At 37.0% G+C, this 16846-nt stretch overlaps 1 protein-coding gene across 1 annotated transcript in view; it reads right to left on the bottom strand.

Annotated features, from left to right (window-relative positions):
• Positions 1-3127, bottom strand: part of TPO (thyroid peroxidase) — a 35907-nt gene extending 32780 nt beyond the window's left edge. Inside the window, exons 1-2 of the mRNA XM_053937531.1 lie at positions 3034-3127; positions 178-262 (exon numbers count right to left, since the gene is read on the bottom strand). Coding sequence (XP_053793506.1) covers positions 178-262; positions 3034-3127 — 179 coding nt within the window. The remainder of the gene's footprint in view (positions 1-177; positions 263-3033) is intronic.
• Positions 3128-16846: the final 13719 nt, after the last annotated feature.

Raw genomic sequence — 16846 nt, 5'->3', positions numbered from 1 at the left:
TCCAACCCCCCTGCCATGGGCAGGGTCACTTTCCTCTATACCAGATCCCTCAGAGCTAAATGGGGGCAGTGATTTGTTTATTATTTGGGCTGTCAAAGAAACAAAAATATTGACATCAAACTTTTTTGTTATGAAAGCTTTTTTTTTCCTGAATACATTACTCACTTCTTTTTTTACCTTTTAATTTCATAATGTGCAGCAAAATCCACCAGACTAGAACCCTTCTGGATAGCCTTAGTAATGCAGTTATCTTCAATTTGTTCTTAACAGGGAAAAAACAAAAAGAAAAGAAGAAAGATAAATATGCTAATAAATAGCATATCTATTAAAATATATACAATTAGAAAATATACAAGTTTCTAATATTAAGTTACATTTTTTGCCCTTTAAAAGTATCTCCTTATGTTTTTCCTGAAATTAATGTGGCGTCTGAGCTTTCTAAAAGGTAAGGTAGGTGTATTAAATAAATTCTTCCATAAGAAGAATTTATTGGGGATATAAGACTTGGGGATTTAGATTTCCTTGCTTGAAGTATAAATCCAATTATAGACATGTCATGTAGGACCAAATATAATACGCCCAGCTGAAACATGTTGTGTTCTCTGTATGCAACTGTGTTCTTTAGGTTCATATGTATTTTTCATCAAACTGTCCTTGGATTGACAGGACAAACCTGATCCTCACTCACAGGTAATATGACCTGGTCTGAGTCACATAAAGAATTCAAGTCCATATTCAAGCAAAATTAAGACCTGGGATTGGGCCAATTCATGAAAACCCTATTCTCATTTCTTCACCTATGTTTGGTGGAAAGATATATGTGAACATAATAATACTTCAGCTGTGCTATTTTGTATAATGCTATTATGAGGCATAGGTTATCCCTCTTTTGTGTACATGTTGGTTTACAATAAAAGAACCAGTCATGTTTAAAGTCCAACTCTATCCAACTCTGTCCAATTCTATCTGAATTTCGTGGGATGGCACATTTTTTCTTCGAAAACAACGAGTAAAAAATAATAACAATCATTTATGTACAATTGTTCATCATTTATGTACGGTGTAATTTGTAGTACATTCTGTGCTATTTCTATCATTTGTTTTTTGAATAAGGCACTCAGCTCAAGGAAGAGAAATGTGTGATGAGGAGTAATCTCTCCTAGGCTAAATTATACTCTACTAAAGTTTTCAGTATCTAAGTATAGCAGTAATTATTTCTCTTTTTCACCTATGCATAATAAAATATTCAGATGATTCATTTGGTGTTATCATTTGGATTTCCACTACTTTTGAAAACCTTTTTGAGTCTATGTTAAAAAAAAGTTTGATTTTTACAGGCCATATAATAAGTAGTTATTTTATTATTTAATATAGCATATTTTAAAATTACTTTTAGGGGGCTTAGCTCTGAGAAATATAACATGCTTGAAGTATTGCTCATCCTGTGATATTGATTCAAACTGATGTAAAAGAGAATATCCACTTGCTATACTTAAATTCCATTGTGTCTCTTCCTTTTCTTCTAAGAAGTATGAATTTGGTCCCAATACCATGTCTTCAAATATGTGGTTCTTGAGTAACAAGCATAATCTTGTAGTGTCTCATCAGACCAAGAACACTTACTATAAAAAGAATCACATTTCATCTATTTATAGTCCATGTATATTTTATATATTTTATATATATAATATGTAAAATATATATAATATATTATATATCATATATATTTTATATATAAATATATATTTTTAATATATTTGTGCTTTCCTGTGCCTTAGGGAAGAATATAAAAAGGAGGGAAAGGGACTTCTTATATGACAGGATGACAGCCGATGGTTTTAAACTGACAGAAAGCAAGTTTAGATTAGATGTTAGGAAGAAATCCTTTACTGTGAGTGTGGTGAGGCACTGGAACTGGTTACCCACAGAAGCTGTGAATGCCTCATTCCTGGAAATGTTGAAGGCCAGATTGGATGAGGCCCTGAGCAACCTGGTCTTGTGAACAGCATCCCTACACATGGCAGAGGGTGTGGACCTATATGATCTTTAAGGTCCCTTCCAAACTAAACCATTCTATTATTCTTGGATTTATTTTGTATTAACTAACATATAATATAATTTAGCCATTTTAGACCACATCTTTCCAAACAATTTGTATGGAAGCTTAAAGTAAATAATCCAGTATGGAAAGAAAACCTGATCTGTTCTGAAGTGATGGTACAAAAAAAATTCTTGTAAGAAGTAATAGCTTGGGAATTTGTTTTTAATTTAATTTTTTGCATATAATTTTATTTTATTTGTGATTCTACACTAAATTCAGTGAAAACTTTCCTAGGGAATCATATCACCAAGCCTTATGAATCATGCATACAGCTATATAATATGAGATTGTGGTTTGAAATTCTGTTTCTTTACTATCTCTGCCCTAATTTCAAGTAAAATCAGTTTCTGCAGGTTTCTTTTAAAATTCAGTCTGGTATCTGCTATACTTCTTGTTTATTAGATTTAACTAATTTAAATTGAGCAGATACAAATGATGGTAAAAATGACAAGATTACATTTTTTGAACATAAGGAATACTGCAATCTGAGATGCTCTAAAATCCTCAGGGTGCCAGCAGCCAACAGATCCACAGGAGAGAAGCACCCTTGTGGGACAGCAGGAGGGTGCCAGGTGGGACATCCTATGGCAACTGCCTCTAGCCCAGGATGATTAGCAGATGGGGAAAGAAATCCAGCAATCGTGCTTGGCAGCGATCATCTGACACATGAATGCTGCTAAGAAAGTAAAATCGCTCCCAGTCAAAGCAGTGATTGAGATACCCTACACATACAAAGTTTTACTTACTGAGTTTATGAAACTACAATTTAAAAGAACACCTCCATGGAATAATTCTCAGAGAGGCCAGATAGTGTATTTTGCACACAAAAGAGGTTGAGCTATACTGCTGTTGCTAAACTGTCTGCAGTGTCAGTGTATTTTCAGCTTAAGCATCAACATAAGAAACTAACGTATATTTTTACTGTTACTTACCAAAGATGGTGTCTTTCCTTATTTGAAGGAAAGAAAAGAAAACAGCTGTGAAGGCTATAGCTGCTGAAAATCCCAAAATAATGAAAACTTTCATCTACAAGAAAGAAGAGATAGTTGAAAATACATATACCTTCATCTTCTAATTATAAGCCAGACTATAAATAATTTTCTGTATATGGCAAATTTTACTTTAAAATTAGATTTCCAACCATGTTCTGACTATATTTTTGAAGTTCAAAGTAATTCACTTTCTCTTTTCCCTTCCTTACTTATTACTTTTCTTTTGCATTTTGAGAAGCTTCTAGCACAATGATGCATGTAATTTTATTTTATAACATAACATGTTCTCACAATATCAGCAGCACATATATTAGAAATTCATCAATATTTTACTCCCATTCATTTTGAACTTCTCTGTGCATGAGACTGATTTGATTGTAAGTTAGTGATTGCACATAAGATAATGAAGTGGCCAAACTAATAACAATTAGTCAGACCCTAATCTATGCTCCTATCCATAGATAACTGTGGTATCAAAGCAGCACAGTGAACATGACCACTCTGCTGAGGTGAGCTGCATTCTCCATTTCAGTACTGGTACTCTGTCAGTTCTTACAGCAGTGCAAATATATAAACTCTCCAAAAGGTATCATTTTTCACATGCACTATATTGACTGGAAAGTGAAAGATTTGAAATATTTTTAGCTCCATATTCTATCAAAATTAAAAAAAGAAATTAAGTCTGAAAATTCAGAGAAACTATATTGCCCATAGAAATTCAACGTGAAAACACCCATTCCTTTTGCATTTTATGAGTTAATATAATGGATTTCTTCTGGAAAATGGCAAGCAAAAGTTTTATTGTCTGACCTTTTGTCTGCTGAGGAGATTATCTTCCACAGTTCTGTACTTTATCGATGGCAGTAACTGTTCTGAATTATGAAAGCCAAGTACTTTCCAGGGACCCAGTTTATGCTATCAGCTTTATGCACTGGTACTCACTCAAGCTTTAGCAGTGCAAATTATTTCAAAATCTTTTTGGCCACAGTTATGTTCCCACAAAGCAGAAACTGACGTTAACACTTGACTTGTTTATTTTTTCCTGCTGGGAAACCAAAGATAATTGTGTCATCAGTTCTTACATCAGAATTATTTCCTGAAAATGAGAAGGAAAATGAGTTCCTATTAAATATATATATATATATATATATATATATATATATATATATATATATATATATATATATGCATATGTATACACACACACACACATATATATAATTATATATATATAATTACCATGTTATGCAGTAAAATAAAATATTTTTCATTAGTTTTTCTTTTTTAAAAATTCATTTGACAAAAAAGCAACTTTTTGTCCAAGTTTATGCATTTTATACTTTGTGCTTTGTCAAAATAACCATTTGGAATTCAGATGCTAACCCCCAGGTTGTCCACCAACTTCCTTCCAGCACTTTTTATTTAGTCTTTTTCTCTGAGCCTAGCTGTTTTTCTTTACTCTTTTCAGCTGTATTGCTTCTTTTAAAGTCAGTAGTTTGACCTGAAAAATCTATTTGGCTGGGTTTTTTTCCATTGTTCTATAGAGGCAGATAGGTGAGGATCAGATCTGGAATCAGTACTGAGAATTCATTCCCTTATTTACTCTTTGCTGGTCACGCCAGGGAGATCACAAGGTGGAGCCAAAGATCAGAGTTTGATCACTGCCAGAGGGGACAAGGTGAGTAGGGGGTGGGTAGCAGGGAGCATCCTGGAGCTGGAGGCTGTGGTACATAGTGGTGAAAGGAAACCTAGGAGCATGTAAACTGACTGGAGGACAAACTCCAGGTTGTCATTACAGCAGTTTGGGAATATCATACATAACTTGTTCACTGCAAAGATGAGTGGACATGGTTGAGAAGTAAGCACAGAGCAAAGGGGAACAGACCTCTATTGGAAAAGTAGGTTTATGCTCCTTGGCTGGAGGATTTAAGATTGCAGACAAGGAATCAAACTTGCAATACCTCTTTATCCTTTTCCAAATTGTTATCTTTTAAGATTATCTTTCCTTACATAAGAAAGTATAAAGGAGATTGACTTCTATGGCAGAGCTAAACATTGAGAAAAGCAGATCCATTCCAAACACCTAATAGAATAAAAAGCTCACGCTATATAATTTCATATACTTCACAAGTACTACAGGTTTAATTTCTGAGAGATGAGAGACTTCCTTAAGGTGAAAAAAAGGTTTTATTTTCTTTGCTGATTCACAGTCAAAAATCAAAACTTCCCCATTTAATTCAAAAAGAGCATACCTACATCAAGGTTTGTTTGAATAAGGTTCTCAGTGTTTGCTCATTGGTTGCAGTTGAAGTATTTGTCAACAGTGGGCCCTAAATGTTTACATGCAGTAAATTGGTCTGTGATGAAAAAATGGAATGGCAACATTTATTTTGTGTTTTTCTGACTATGAATATTTAACTGCCCACTGAGCCACAAATATAGTTTTAGCTAAAACCTGTACAAAGTCTTAATTACACTGGACTCACGCAGACAGGCACAGCTGAATTCCTATTCTTACTGGAGCTCATTCAGAATCTTGTTATCTAAAACTGATTAAAGAGAATTAAGAGGGTAAAAATTAGTTGCTTAAGAACAGCCTTAATTTTTTTAATCCAAGATTCACATATTGCCATGGTAAGTACATAAAAGGTCAATGAATATCCTGCTGAATGTACCCCCTTTGTTCCAGATTTTCTGTTATCTGTCTGTCTTAAGCCATTCTTCCTGCAGAAAGGGTGTCAGCCTTCATGCCCAGCAGTGAAATTGCACAGATCAATGATGGTCTAAACATGGAGTACGACACCAGTACGAAACAGTCTTTATTCTAAACAAAACTCTTGAGAAAAGCAGCAGTGAACCTTAACAGTTAACCATATTAATATTATTAAGTTTTAAATTGACTTGTTCAATTTGCTACATTCCCAAGATTTAAATCTGCACGTGAAGACCAATGCTGTATCTATGTTCTTAAAAGTTAAAGACCTATATAATAAATCTCTGAGTTGATAATAAAAAGATAAATTCTGTTCAATGAAATATCCCAAAGCAATAGAATTTCAGATTACTCACAAATATGAATTTCTGCAAACCTACTGTGGTATTTAGAAAAATTAGCTCATACTTAAAATATTATGCAATTGCAGCTGATGTTTGATAGAGGAAACAGACTCAATTCTATAATCTCAAAACATCTTACATTTGCACTGTAACAGCCTGCAGCCCTGCCAGGCTCTCTGAGGCATCATCAGTTCTTACAAGCATTGGATTAGAATGAGAGATCTCCAACACAAATCTGTGCTGCTGCAGGAGCTATTTCTGATAGCAGATGACACCATTTTGTAGCATTTAGTGACAATCCTGGGGTCTAGCAAAGCATGAAGGACACTATTAATATGGATGTCTAATCTATAATAGAAAAATTAGTTTCTAATCTCTTCTGGCTTTTAAAGTTCTAAGAACACCCTTGCAAAAGAAGAGGCAAAAAATGCATATAACTGCACAATACTTCAAGAGAAGCAATTTTGCTGATGTTCCAGCTTAACAACATAGAAGCAACAGCAATAAGCCTCATTTTAATATGTTGAGCAAAATATCACAAGTCAAAAAAGGCAAGAAAAGGGTGAAAGTGGGAAAGATCAATTTAGCTGGGTTTCAATGATGCTAGTTACTTTAAGTACTTAGTTTTTTTCTGGGATCGGTTTAATTTTATTAGAAAGGGTTTTTTTTGCTATTACTCTCTTTAGATAGAGAAGACCTTGTAGAGGTGTCTGAAGCCAGAAGTGGGATGAAGAAGGTGAATAGGCACAATCATTCGCTGTCTATTCCAGCAGAGAACTAAAGCTTAAAGGTTGAAAACAAACAAAAAAGTTACTTAGACAACACAAAGCTATACCATGAAACAGCTTGTGTCTGGTAAAAAATTTCATGTAAGTTCATTTAAATGTTTTCACAATTTTATGAAATAAAAATATATTAAGGTCTACGAGGTACAAGATTTACAACAGGGACTCCTGAATCACAAATTAAGTATGGCTGGAATTTTTCTCATCCTTTTTTTTTACAGGCTTCTCCCAGCATTAACTATTGGTTGGGGGGGGGGTGTTTTGTGGTGGTATTGTTGTTTTTGTTTGTTTGTTTGGTGTTTTTGTCAAATAAAAATTATAATGCTAAATGCCTCTCAGGCCTGGCTGGGTGGCCAGGCCCAGAGGGTGGTGGTGAATGCTGCCACATCCAGTTGATGGCCGCTCACTAGTGGGGTTCCCCAGGGCTCAATACTGGGGCCAGTACTTTATAAATTATTTGGACAAGGGGATTGAAGGCACCCTCAGTCAGTTTGCTGATCAAACCAATTTGGTTGGGAGTACTGACTGGAGAGTAGAAAGGCTCTGCAGAGGGATCTGAACATGCTGGATCAGAGCTGGGTTTGGTCATTACATACTAATTTTAGTGTATGATGCTGAAATCAAGTTCTCAGGTAAATTATTTTTCTCAGAAGCAGGTGGCACGTAACATCTATCGAACATGAGACTGTCTTGTTAAAACACTGATTTAAACCCAGACTGATATTTTATCTCATGCAAGCAAGCATTAAAAACCCTAGTTACAGGAAGAATCCCTCAGATGCTCTGTTGTTTTGGAGTAACCCAACTTACAAAACTATGTAAGTAAAATTTAACTGCAGAGAAGAGCCCACTCAATTTCTCGTGTCTGAATTCATGTGAATCCTGTATATCACTATTTGAAAACTCTGCCTTAACTAATGAGCAAATTATGATATATGTGAAAGGATGTGGAGCAGATGAACAATTTTTAAGGTCTATAGAAGGTCTGAAATTCAGTGGCTTGCATCACAAAAACTTTTCCTTTTAACATGAGACAGAAAAATAATCTTTCATCTTCACAGAGTACTAGTTTCAGACCAAACTCAGACTCTTTCAGAGAGATCATTTTAATTGCAAGCTTAATGGTGAACTTTCTGCCTTCTTTCAATGCATCACTCTCTTGCAGAGACCACTGCAATTTTGTATTATGAAGTCTATGTCTCGAATTTAAGGATGGTAGATACACCATATGTCATGTAGTCATAAAGCTGATCAAATACCAACAAGACGTGATCTTTTATAATTTAGGAGAAAACAGAAATGGATTTAGCAAAGCAAAAACAATGACCACATAATAAAATTATGACAGATGAATTTTAGTATTCAGGCTGCTGTGAATGAGGGTCTTAGCATGGTTAGTGACAAATCCACAAAGTAATTTAGAATTCCAGAGAGAAAACTGGAAAGTGCAAATAGTGACAGTGATTCATTACCATACTCAAAGGATGGCAGATGTTTCTGTCTTGCTTTGTAGTGAAATATTTCCATGGTAGGAATCATGACAAATGGATATCTCACTTTAGAAGTTCTTTTGATAGCACTAGGATCTGGACAATATCTTTGACCTCCTGCCTCCCAGGACCAATGTATTGGGAAAATCCAGACAGTGACAGTGTTTGCATTTTGTACCCATCATTTGAAAGAAAAAAAAGGTGGTATAGTCAAAGTGCTTAAGAAAAGGAGGTGACATCTATGAAGGAAGAGGAACAGGGAATCATCATGAAGAAAGAATCTGCCCTGCAGATCAGTGTGAATGCTATATCATGAAGAACACTTTATGGTAGTTGTGTGTTCTCAGCTGTTCTAAAGAGCTGGGTCAGATATCTCAGTAGGACAGTATTGGTGCAGTCCATTCTGAGGAGCATTACTCTCTCTCTTCACTGTCTGAAACCAAAAAGCCTGGGCTTTATTGGGATGTGTACCATGCCCAAAATGAAGCATTACAGATGGTTGTGATGTGGAAGCCCCTCTGTAGACATAAATGTTGCAATAACTTGGAGAGCAGTGCTTGAATTCCTCCTCACACTTAAATGCTTTCTGCTGTTCTGCTTTAGTGACCTGCCTGGTAGGTGTGTTTTCCCAGGCATGGCATTGACTTTCCAACTTCACAATTTAATTTTTAATTATTTGTTTTTATCAATTCAAAGATAAAGGCAATAATAGATATTAACACAGTAAAAAATAATTTTGGAGTTGGAGTTATCAGTTTGGAAAAAGAGGTAATAAAGGGAAACAAACAGCCAGTGATATTTGATGATCTCAAGATGACCACTGGCTCATTAAATGGACTGTTCACTAGACACATCCTACATTATAAACACATTTTGTTAATTGAAAACCACATTTTAAATCTGATGAGTTACTCTTGAACTGTTTCATCCAAATTCATATTCACTCAGGCAAATGAGTAGGCTTGCAAATTAATCTCCAAATTTCCATCAGTCTGTCACAAATCAGGAAAGTAAATGATCTGAAGAAGTTAAATGAAACATTCTTCATGAGTGCTGATATTAAGAGGTCACAAAGCACTACTCTCTGGAATATTTAGTGTTCAAGTGAGCCTTATGGCTGAGTAATAAAAACATCTTGGCTATTTGACGTCATGTCAAGCTTCCAAAAATCTTGAACTGTTGTTTTTAATGCCCTGACGGGTTTGAAGCATTTTGTAGCTAAAGTACATTTTAGAAAATTCTCAGACTGAGCAAACAGGAGATGCTACAGCTTTCTTATTTCTGCGTTGAGACATCCAGATGAAAGGCACATAAGAATTAATAAACAGACAGGATTAAATAGTAGCTAATAGCATGCATGAAACCTATCACATTTAAATGAGCATTAATAAGAATCAATACTTTATGAAAAATAAACTGACGTTACCAAATAAGTGATGGAACAGGGAAGAGTATGTATGTGTATTTGTATATAAACACACATAAATAAACAAATAAATAAATAAATAAATAAATACTTACAGACACACATACACACAGATAGACACAACAAAAGAATACATTTTTTACTGAAGTCTTCATACCTGAACTGAGGAAAAATTAATAATAGATAACATTGTAGACTGACAAATCAAAAAAAAACTTTTTTAATACAGTCAAATATGAAGTGCTGTCTGTCTTTGGAAATAAATTTTATAGATAATAAACATGTGATAAGAGAATCTGGAGAAGTTGAGACTTAGGAGAAAGAAAAGATATAAAGAAATAATTTATCACTGATTCTCAACAGAATTTTCAGGTTAGTATTCTGGCAAGACAAAATAATGTGCATCCCTGAGATATAAAAGAAAAATAATAAGCAAAATTAAAAAAAAAAAGGAAGAAAAAAAGACTTGCTGTCAGTATTTGGAACTGGTAACTCTACTACAAGCTCATCACATCCACTTTCGAGGTCTGCAGACTATGAGTAAGCTTTTACAATGTGAGGCTTAAAGGAGTGAGGATTCTTGGTTTGTGTGAAAATGATGAATTTTGGCATTGTAAGTAGTTGAGCATTTATGCTTTAAAAAAAAGCTGTACGGAGCAAGTTTTCATTTCTGCAGAAAAAGGTATAAGAAGATGAGCTGTACTGGAATTAAACAGCCCTGTCAATGAAATAAAACATAGCTCCCAAATAGCAAAAAAGTACAATTAAAAATTGAAAGTGGTTACAAGGGTACACAGTGAAGAAGAAAGAGAAGAAAGAAAACCTTCTCCACAGTGTCCTGACCCCTTAGGCCTGCCTTAGTTCAGGGCTCCTGCATACAATACCCTTGGGTCCCAGTCTCCTGTCACACCAGCTCTTTGTGAGAAGGAGAATAAACCCAAGAATTTACAGAAAGAACAGTAAAATTTTTCCCCTTCCCCACCCCCACCACAACCCCCCCCATCTTCTCATTACTCCTCCTGCAGACTGGTATGCAACACTTACCTGCTGCCCTTCCTGTGCTCCTGGCCAGCTTCCCAGCCTTGCTCTTCTCTGGCCAGCAGCAAGCTCTGCCTGGGCATCCCCCATCCATGACCACCCTTCTTTTCTACTGAGCAGCTTATTGCAGGGTATGTAATGGTAGGTGGCATTTAATTATGGGTAATTTGGGATGAGGTGTTTCTTATCTGGCAGATCAGCTCATTGCTCTAAACCAGCATGATGCCTTTGCATATAATTGTAGGCACCACAGTTAGAAAACCATCTATGTCAGTTTTCTCTAACAATGTACCCCTCGTTTCTTCAGGTATGTAGTTGATCCCTGATGCACAAGGTAGCCCTTTCTTCAACAATGGAAAAAAACAAATCTATGTACAATTCAAATCAATGGTATTTGACAGCAGAATTGCTTGCCTTCTGAGAGGATCACAGTGCCCTTGAGAAATGATAAAATTTGTGTTAATGAGGAATAAATACTTGAGTGAAATATCCTTTCATGGGAAGTGGCTTTTGGAGCTGTAGCACCCTGGCAACGTGCTCCCAAAAAGAGCTGTAACCTTATTTCATTGGACTGCTTAATGCCCTCAAAACACATCTATGTTACTGTAATATTAAGGGCTGTAAGTCTACAGCATGAGTATACGGTGACATTTTGCAGGATTTTGATACCCAGCTCCTTTTTCTAGTTTTCATCAAAATCATCACAAATTAAAGAACTTCTTATTCACAAGGCATGAATGGAAGACATGGATACCTTTCTCTGGTACAAGGTACCAATGCCATATGGTGGAGCTTGTGTATGAATACTGGAATCCCTGAAATGGAAAGCTGCTTCTGCAGAGTGAATTCAGGGTGCATGAAACACTACAGATTTCATCTGTACTACTGGAGATCTCCAAATCCAGATGAGCGTAGTTACACAGCCTGTAGCAAACAGTATCTGGCCTGTGCTAATTCTTCAGCCATGCTTAAGGGCATTTCAGCACACTGTTGACTGGCCTGGGGCAAAAATACATCAGAGAGAATTTACCTTAGGGGCAATCATAACCCAAGTCCAACCATTTCCTAATATAGTTTAATTTACTCGTATGGGAGAGATGAAAAGGTCTTCACTAGAGAGACAGCTTGGTTTATAAAGGGTGTTCTCTAATCAATTTTTCAAGGTGAGTGAATGTGACCACTATGGAAGACAGACTCTTCACTGTGTGATAAAATAGTACCAGCCTCTCCTGATGACCACTCTGAAAGACAAAATGAACTTCCCAGAGCTCTAATAGGAGGACATGATCGATCAATTTGTTTTGGGTATCCATTCATAAATAAAAATACACTGACAGCAGGACCAGTAGAAGCTTTGGGATGTGACAAACATAATGTAATACTCTCGAAGGACCATGAATAAGAAATTACTCCTCTCCCTGCAGAAATTATTAAGTAGGGTCTGAAGTTGAGTGTGTGACTCTCAACAGAGAGTTTTAGATGCTCACCTTTTTTTTCAGTTGCTGCATATGATAGCACCCAAGTACCTGAATTTTCATTAATAAAAAGTCATCACATTTGTGTGCCTGTGCAAGAGAATAACTAGCCAGCAGTAGAACACCATCCCAAATGTGACATTGCCTCAGTGCTCATTCCCACAGGTTGTTCTGACTCAAGCCTGTCTGTAACAGATGAATGCAGTGGACTGTCCCCTGTTAACAGCTCCTTGGGCAGAGGGGAGAGCAATTCACAGACAGGGAAAAGCAGTGGGGAGAAAAGTACTGATGTGTGCAAATCTGGTATTTCATGGAGATTTGACCACAAAGGAGTGTTGCCTGCCCTGAACAGTTACTTCTTGAGATCTAATCTGACACAAAGAACAGCTTCATTTCCCCAGGCAGTGAACATATCTGCCTTATTACATAGATGACTTTTATGAAAGGTTGCAGAAAAGTTGCTAAATACACCACTGACATATCAACATTTGCTCAATATGCACAAAGATGCTAAATACTCTACTGGTATATCAACACTAACTTAATATGAACACAGCTGTTGCCACATAGCAAGCATGTCTTAGGTAATGTTTTGTGCTTTGACTCTCAGAGAGAGAGATTAGCACAGGCTGGGAAAGGCAGATGCAAGCAGGTTAGAACAAGGTACAAGGTGGCAGAAGGAACAGGTGGATCCTTTAAAGGGGGAACACACAAAAATGCCAACAACAATGGGCAGAAAAAGACATAACTTTCCTGGAATTCTGCCTGTGCCAGTCACAGTAATTATATGGCAGACCAAACCTGCCAGTAGCAATGTTTGTTTTCTGTGCAACAGCCAGGCTGTAGTATACATAATTAGCAAGCAGATGGCTAAAGCCCCACAGGGACCATAGTTTGTGATGACTTTTGCACTCCACTGCTTGTGCCATAACATTCTTTTTAAAATAGTACATGTGCCAGGTCTGGGTAATGGTTTAACAGATGCCTCATTTTGGCTGCAGGAATGTTTCTCTGAGAGACAGGAACAAGATGTGCATGAAGCTATAGATATTCCAGTATATACAACCTTGCACAGGTGTACATATGCTCCTTTAGCCCTGAGAATGCCACAGATATATAGATTCAATGTGGGTATTCAAGGAGAAATTGCAGAAGATGGAGAACTCATCTCTTCCCAAAAGACTCCAATACTTTGTGGCTAATCCTATGCAGTGAACTGACTGGTTTGCTCAATTTTGGGTACTGAAGAATTTTAATCTGAGATCTGGAGGCCAGATGCTGTTTAAGAAAATGCTGGAAGGCTGAAGAGGCACAGGAACAAGGTGCTGTAGTTGCATGGGCTCTCTTACAGAAATGTGAAAGTTCCTCAATGAAAAATGTTATTAGTAACATCCTATGTCTAATACTATTTTTTTTTTAATATTTCAGAATAGTTTGTATTGATCAACTACAGTAGTTCTCAAGAATAAAATGCTCAGAGAATTAAATAGGCAAGAAGAAAATGGCAAAGAACAGTTATTCAAGAGGCTTTGCATACGCTTAGATACAATACTTTTGCAAAAATGAAATTGTGGTCTGTCATTTAAACCTGCTTTATGAGTCAGTGTTAACCTGACCCATGTAAGCCAATAGGCTTAGGCAGTTTAGCTGTCTGCATCTGTACCAGACTGCTCTCACTTTGCTTTTCCTTACTAATTTTTGTTGAAATCTTCAGTAACTTTCTCCTCTTTTCTTTCCAGCTGTATTTGAACCCATTTATCCCCTGAAGTTTCTTCTTTCTGTGTTCCCCACATTGGTCAAAGCTTTGAAATATAACTGTCTCATCCTTTCCTTAAAGTGAATACACCTAATGTCTAAGTGAGTTGGATAAGAGCACAAATTACAACAAAATAACTCTGAAAATTGATAATATTTAAATATTCTGGGCAAGAAATTAAAATATGAGACCGTACCCATTTAAGGGCCTTCTTTCCAGTTTTGATCTTTTTTTATTATTTTTGAATAATTTTATGCTTGTAACAAACTTGTATCAACTTACCTGCATCACCAGGAAATGTCTTACCTGACAACACCTGTTGACCCAGCTCCATACAGAGTTTCCATCCTGCTTCCTGCTTCCACACCCCAGCAACACACTTCCAAATGCTCAGTATTAATGTCTGAGAGAGAGCATCACTCTAATTCTCAACCAAAGGTACAGGTGTTGGCCAATTTTCTAGGCAAGGACACCCTCCCTACACTTTACCTCTCCAACCTTTACATCCCTCAGTGTCATCATGTATGCTCCTCTTTCAGATCTCATATTCTATTCTCAGTTTCCAGCCCTTTCCCATGCTCCCACCTTCCATTCGCTCAGCCTTTCTACCTCCATCGCTCCCTCCCTCTCCTCCTCCCTCTCTATTTTACTTAATATTATTTGTCCTTACCCTAGTTATTATGTTGTGGGTCTCTTTTAATTGTCACTTAACTATTCTCTTGAATTCCATTGCAATTTTGCATAGAAGAAGGAGCAGTTTACATGCTTTAAAATCCTCTGTGCTGGGTAGGCAATAAGTATTTCATGCAATGGGAGTTTCACAGATGGCAGAGAAACAGAACAAGTACGCCTAAGCTCTTCTTACTCTACTTTTGACACCATCAAGTAAAGTTCCCCCTTTGGATGCACAAAAGCTGCACCTGAATCATTAAACAAGGCTGCATATGAACAACAAAGTCCAGCTCTCAGAAAAGAGAAAAGGAAAACAACCTCTTCTCTTTGAGTACTTAAAAATTAACCCACCCATTCCTCTGTCAGGTGCAATGCTGCTAGCCCCAGTTCATAGGCTGGAGTGCAGACTGAGTACCATCTAGTTTAATAACAATGAACTGTGAAGAACATCTTCTTTCCTTTGCAAAAATCACTAAGTTTGCAACTAATCCTAGCTAGTATTAAAGATCATAAGAATAAATGCTAATATTTTAAAATTTCCACTGTCTTAACATTTTTTCTGCAGTTGAAAAAAGCCCACTTTGTTTTTCCTAATAACCACGAATTTTCTTCTCTTTTGAGGTGCATACTGCAGAAAGTAATTCAGCTCTGTCATTCCAAGCATGAAGCAGAACAAACCACCAGAAATAGTTAATATAATTTAGTGCAATGCAATTACATCTATTGCCTGTGAAGCACAATTTACTACTTCAGGGAAGTGAAAAAGTCCAATATGTCATAGTAAAATGCACTTTAAGCTGCACATAAATGAGACCTTCCTCACATCTCTGCATATGTCTTTTTGGAACCAGTGCTCAGGACTTCACCTCCCCAGATGATGGCTCTGCCTGCTGGGTATCAAAGCTTGCACCTTCATCTGTGCTTACTTTCCCTCTCCAGCAAATCTGCCCCCTCTCCTCCATAGTGGCACAACCTCAGCAGGAGCCCAAAAAGTGCTGTCATTCACAGCAGCCTCCGGAGATAATCCAGGCAGCTACAATACTGCACTCAAGGGTTGGGGCACATGCAAGGAGAAGTCGATGCTTAAGGAGTACACAGCCCCCCAGCTGCCTACCCTGTGCCCCTGTCCTTCCTGCCCCATTAGTCCCTCCAGGCTGGACACTGAACTTGACCTCTACAGGGACTGCTGGACCTAAAATGCCAGACTGCCACCCACAATGCAGGTACACTCTTCTGCTGCCTCTTTGCCTTGCGCAGAGAAGAGGGACAGGCATGCATCTATAAATTTGTCTGCTCTAGGGGCTCACCTGCTAAAAGAACATTTTCCCCTGGGGCCAGTGCTGTAATCAATGGGCAGTTAAACATTGGTGTTACTCTGCCTTTTCCCACCTCCCAGTACATATTTCAATAGAAATTGCAGCTATTATGTCATCTTCTGGGGAGACTGCACTCTAAAATTGCACTGTAGCATTGAGCCTTTCTGCAGACCGAGCAGCCTTCCTCCCAGCTGGCCTCTGCCTACATGGACCACACATGAGAATATGTGAGAAATTTGGGGTATTAAGGATTTGCAAAGGTTTATAGACTCTATGGACAAAAGACTTTTTCTGTGACTGCTTTTTCATTCTGTGCTTTCAGTTTAGTTGTCTAAGTCCTACTTCAGATTCAATTTTGTGATACTAGGACACCTCCGTTTTCAAAGACTAAGAGGAGGGGTGACTGAAAAGTGTTAACTTAAAGACAAATTCTAGGTTGTCTTTGATGACACTGCTATTGCCATTATCTAAGATAGCAAACCCAGTTCCATTAAAGCACACACTGTTTTTCTTTTAGGTTTAAATTCAGGATTTATACTTTTCTTTCAGAATATAAATGTGTTTTCTTCTTACAAGCTAGATATACTAGAAGACATTAAAAAAGAAAAAAAAAAAGCCCTGTTTATAAAACTTTTCTGAAGTCTCTTTTTCCAAACATCTGCCTGGTGGAGGTGACTTGGTCCTAATGTCCTGTATGTTTTCTCAAAAAAGGTAGGAACAAATCTAGAAGAAATCTTA

Source organism: Vidua chalybeata, chromosome 3, assembly GCF_026979565.1.
Source record: "Vidua chalybeata isolate OUT-0048 chromosome 3, bVidCha1 merged haplotype, whole genome shotgun sequence".
NCBI lineage: Eukaryota > Metazoa > Chordata > Aves > Passeriformes > Viduidae > Vidua > Vidua chalybeata.
This window is presented reverse-complemented; position numbering and strand designations above follow the sequence as displayed.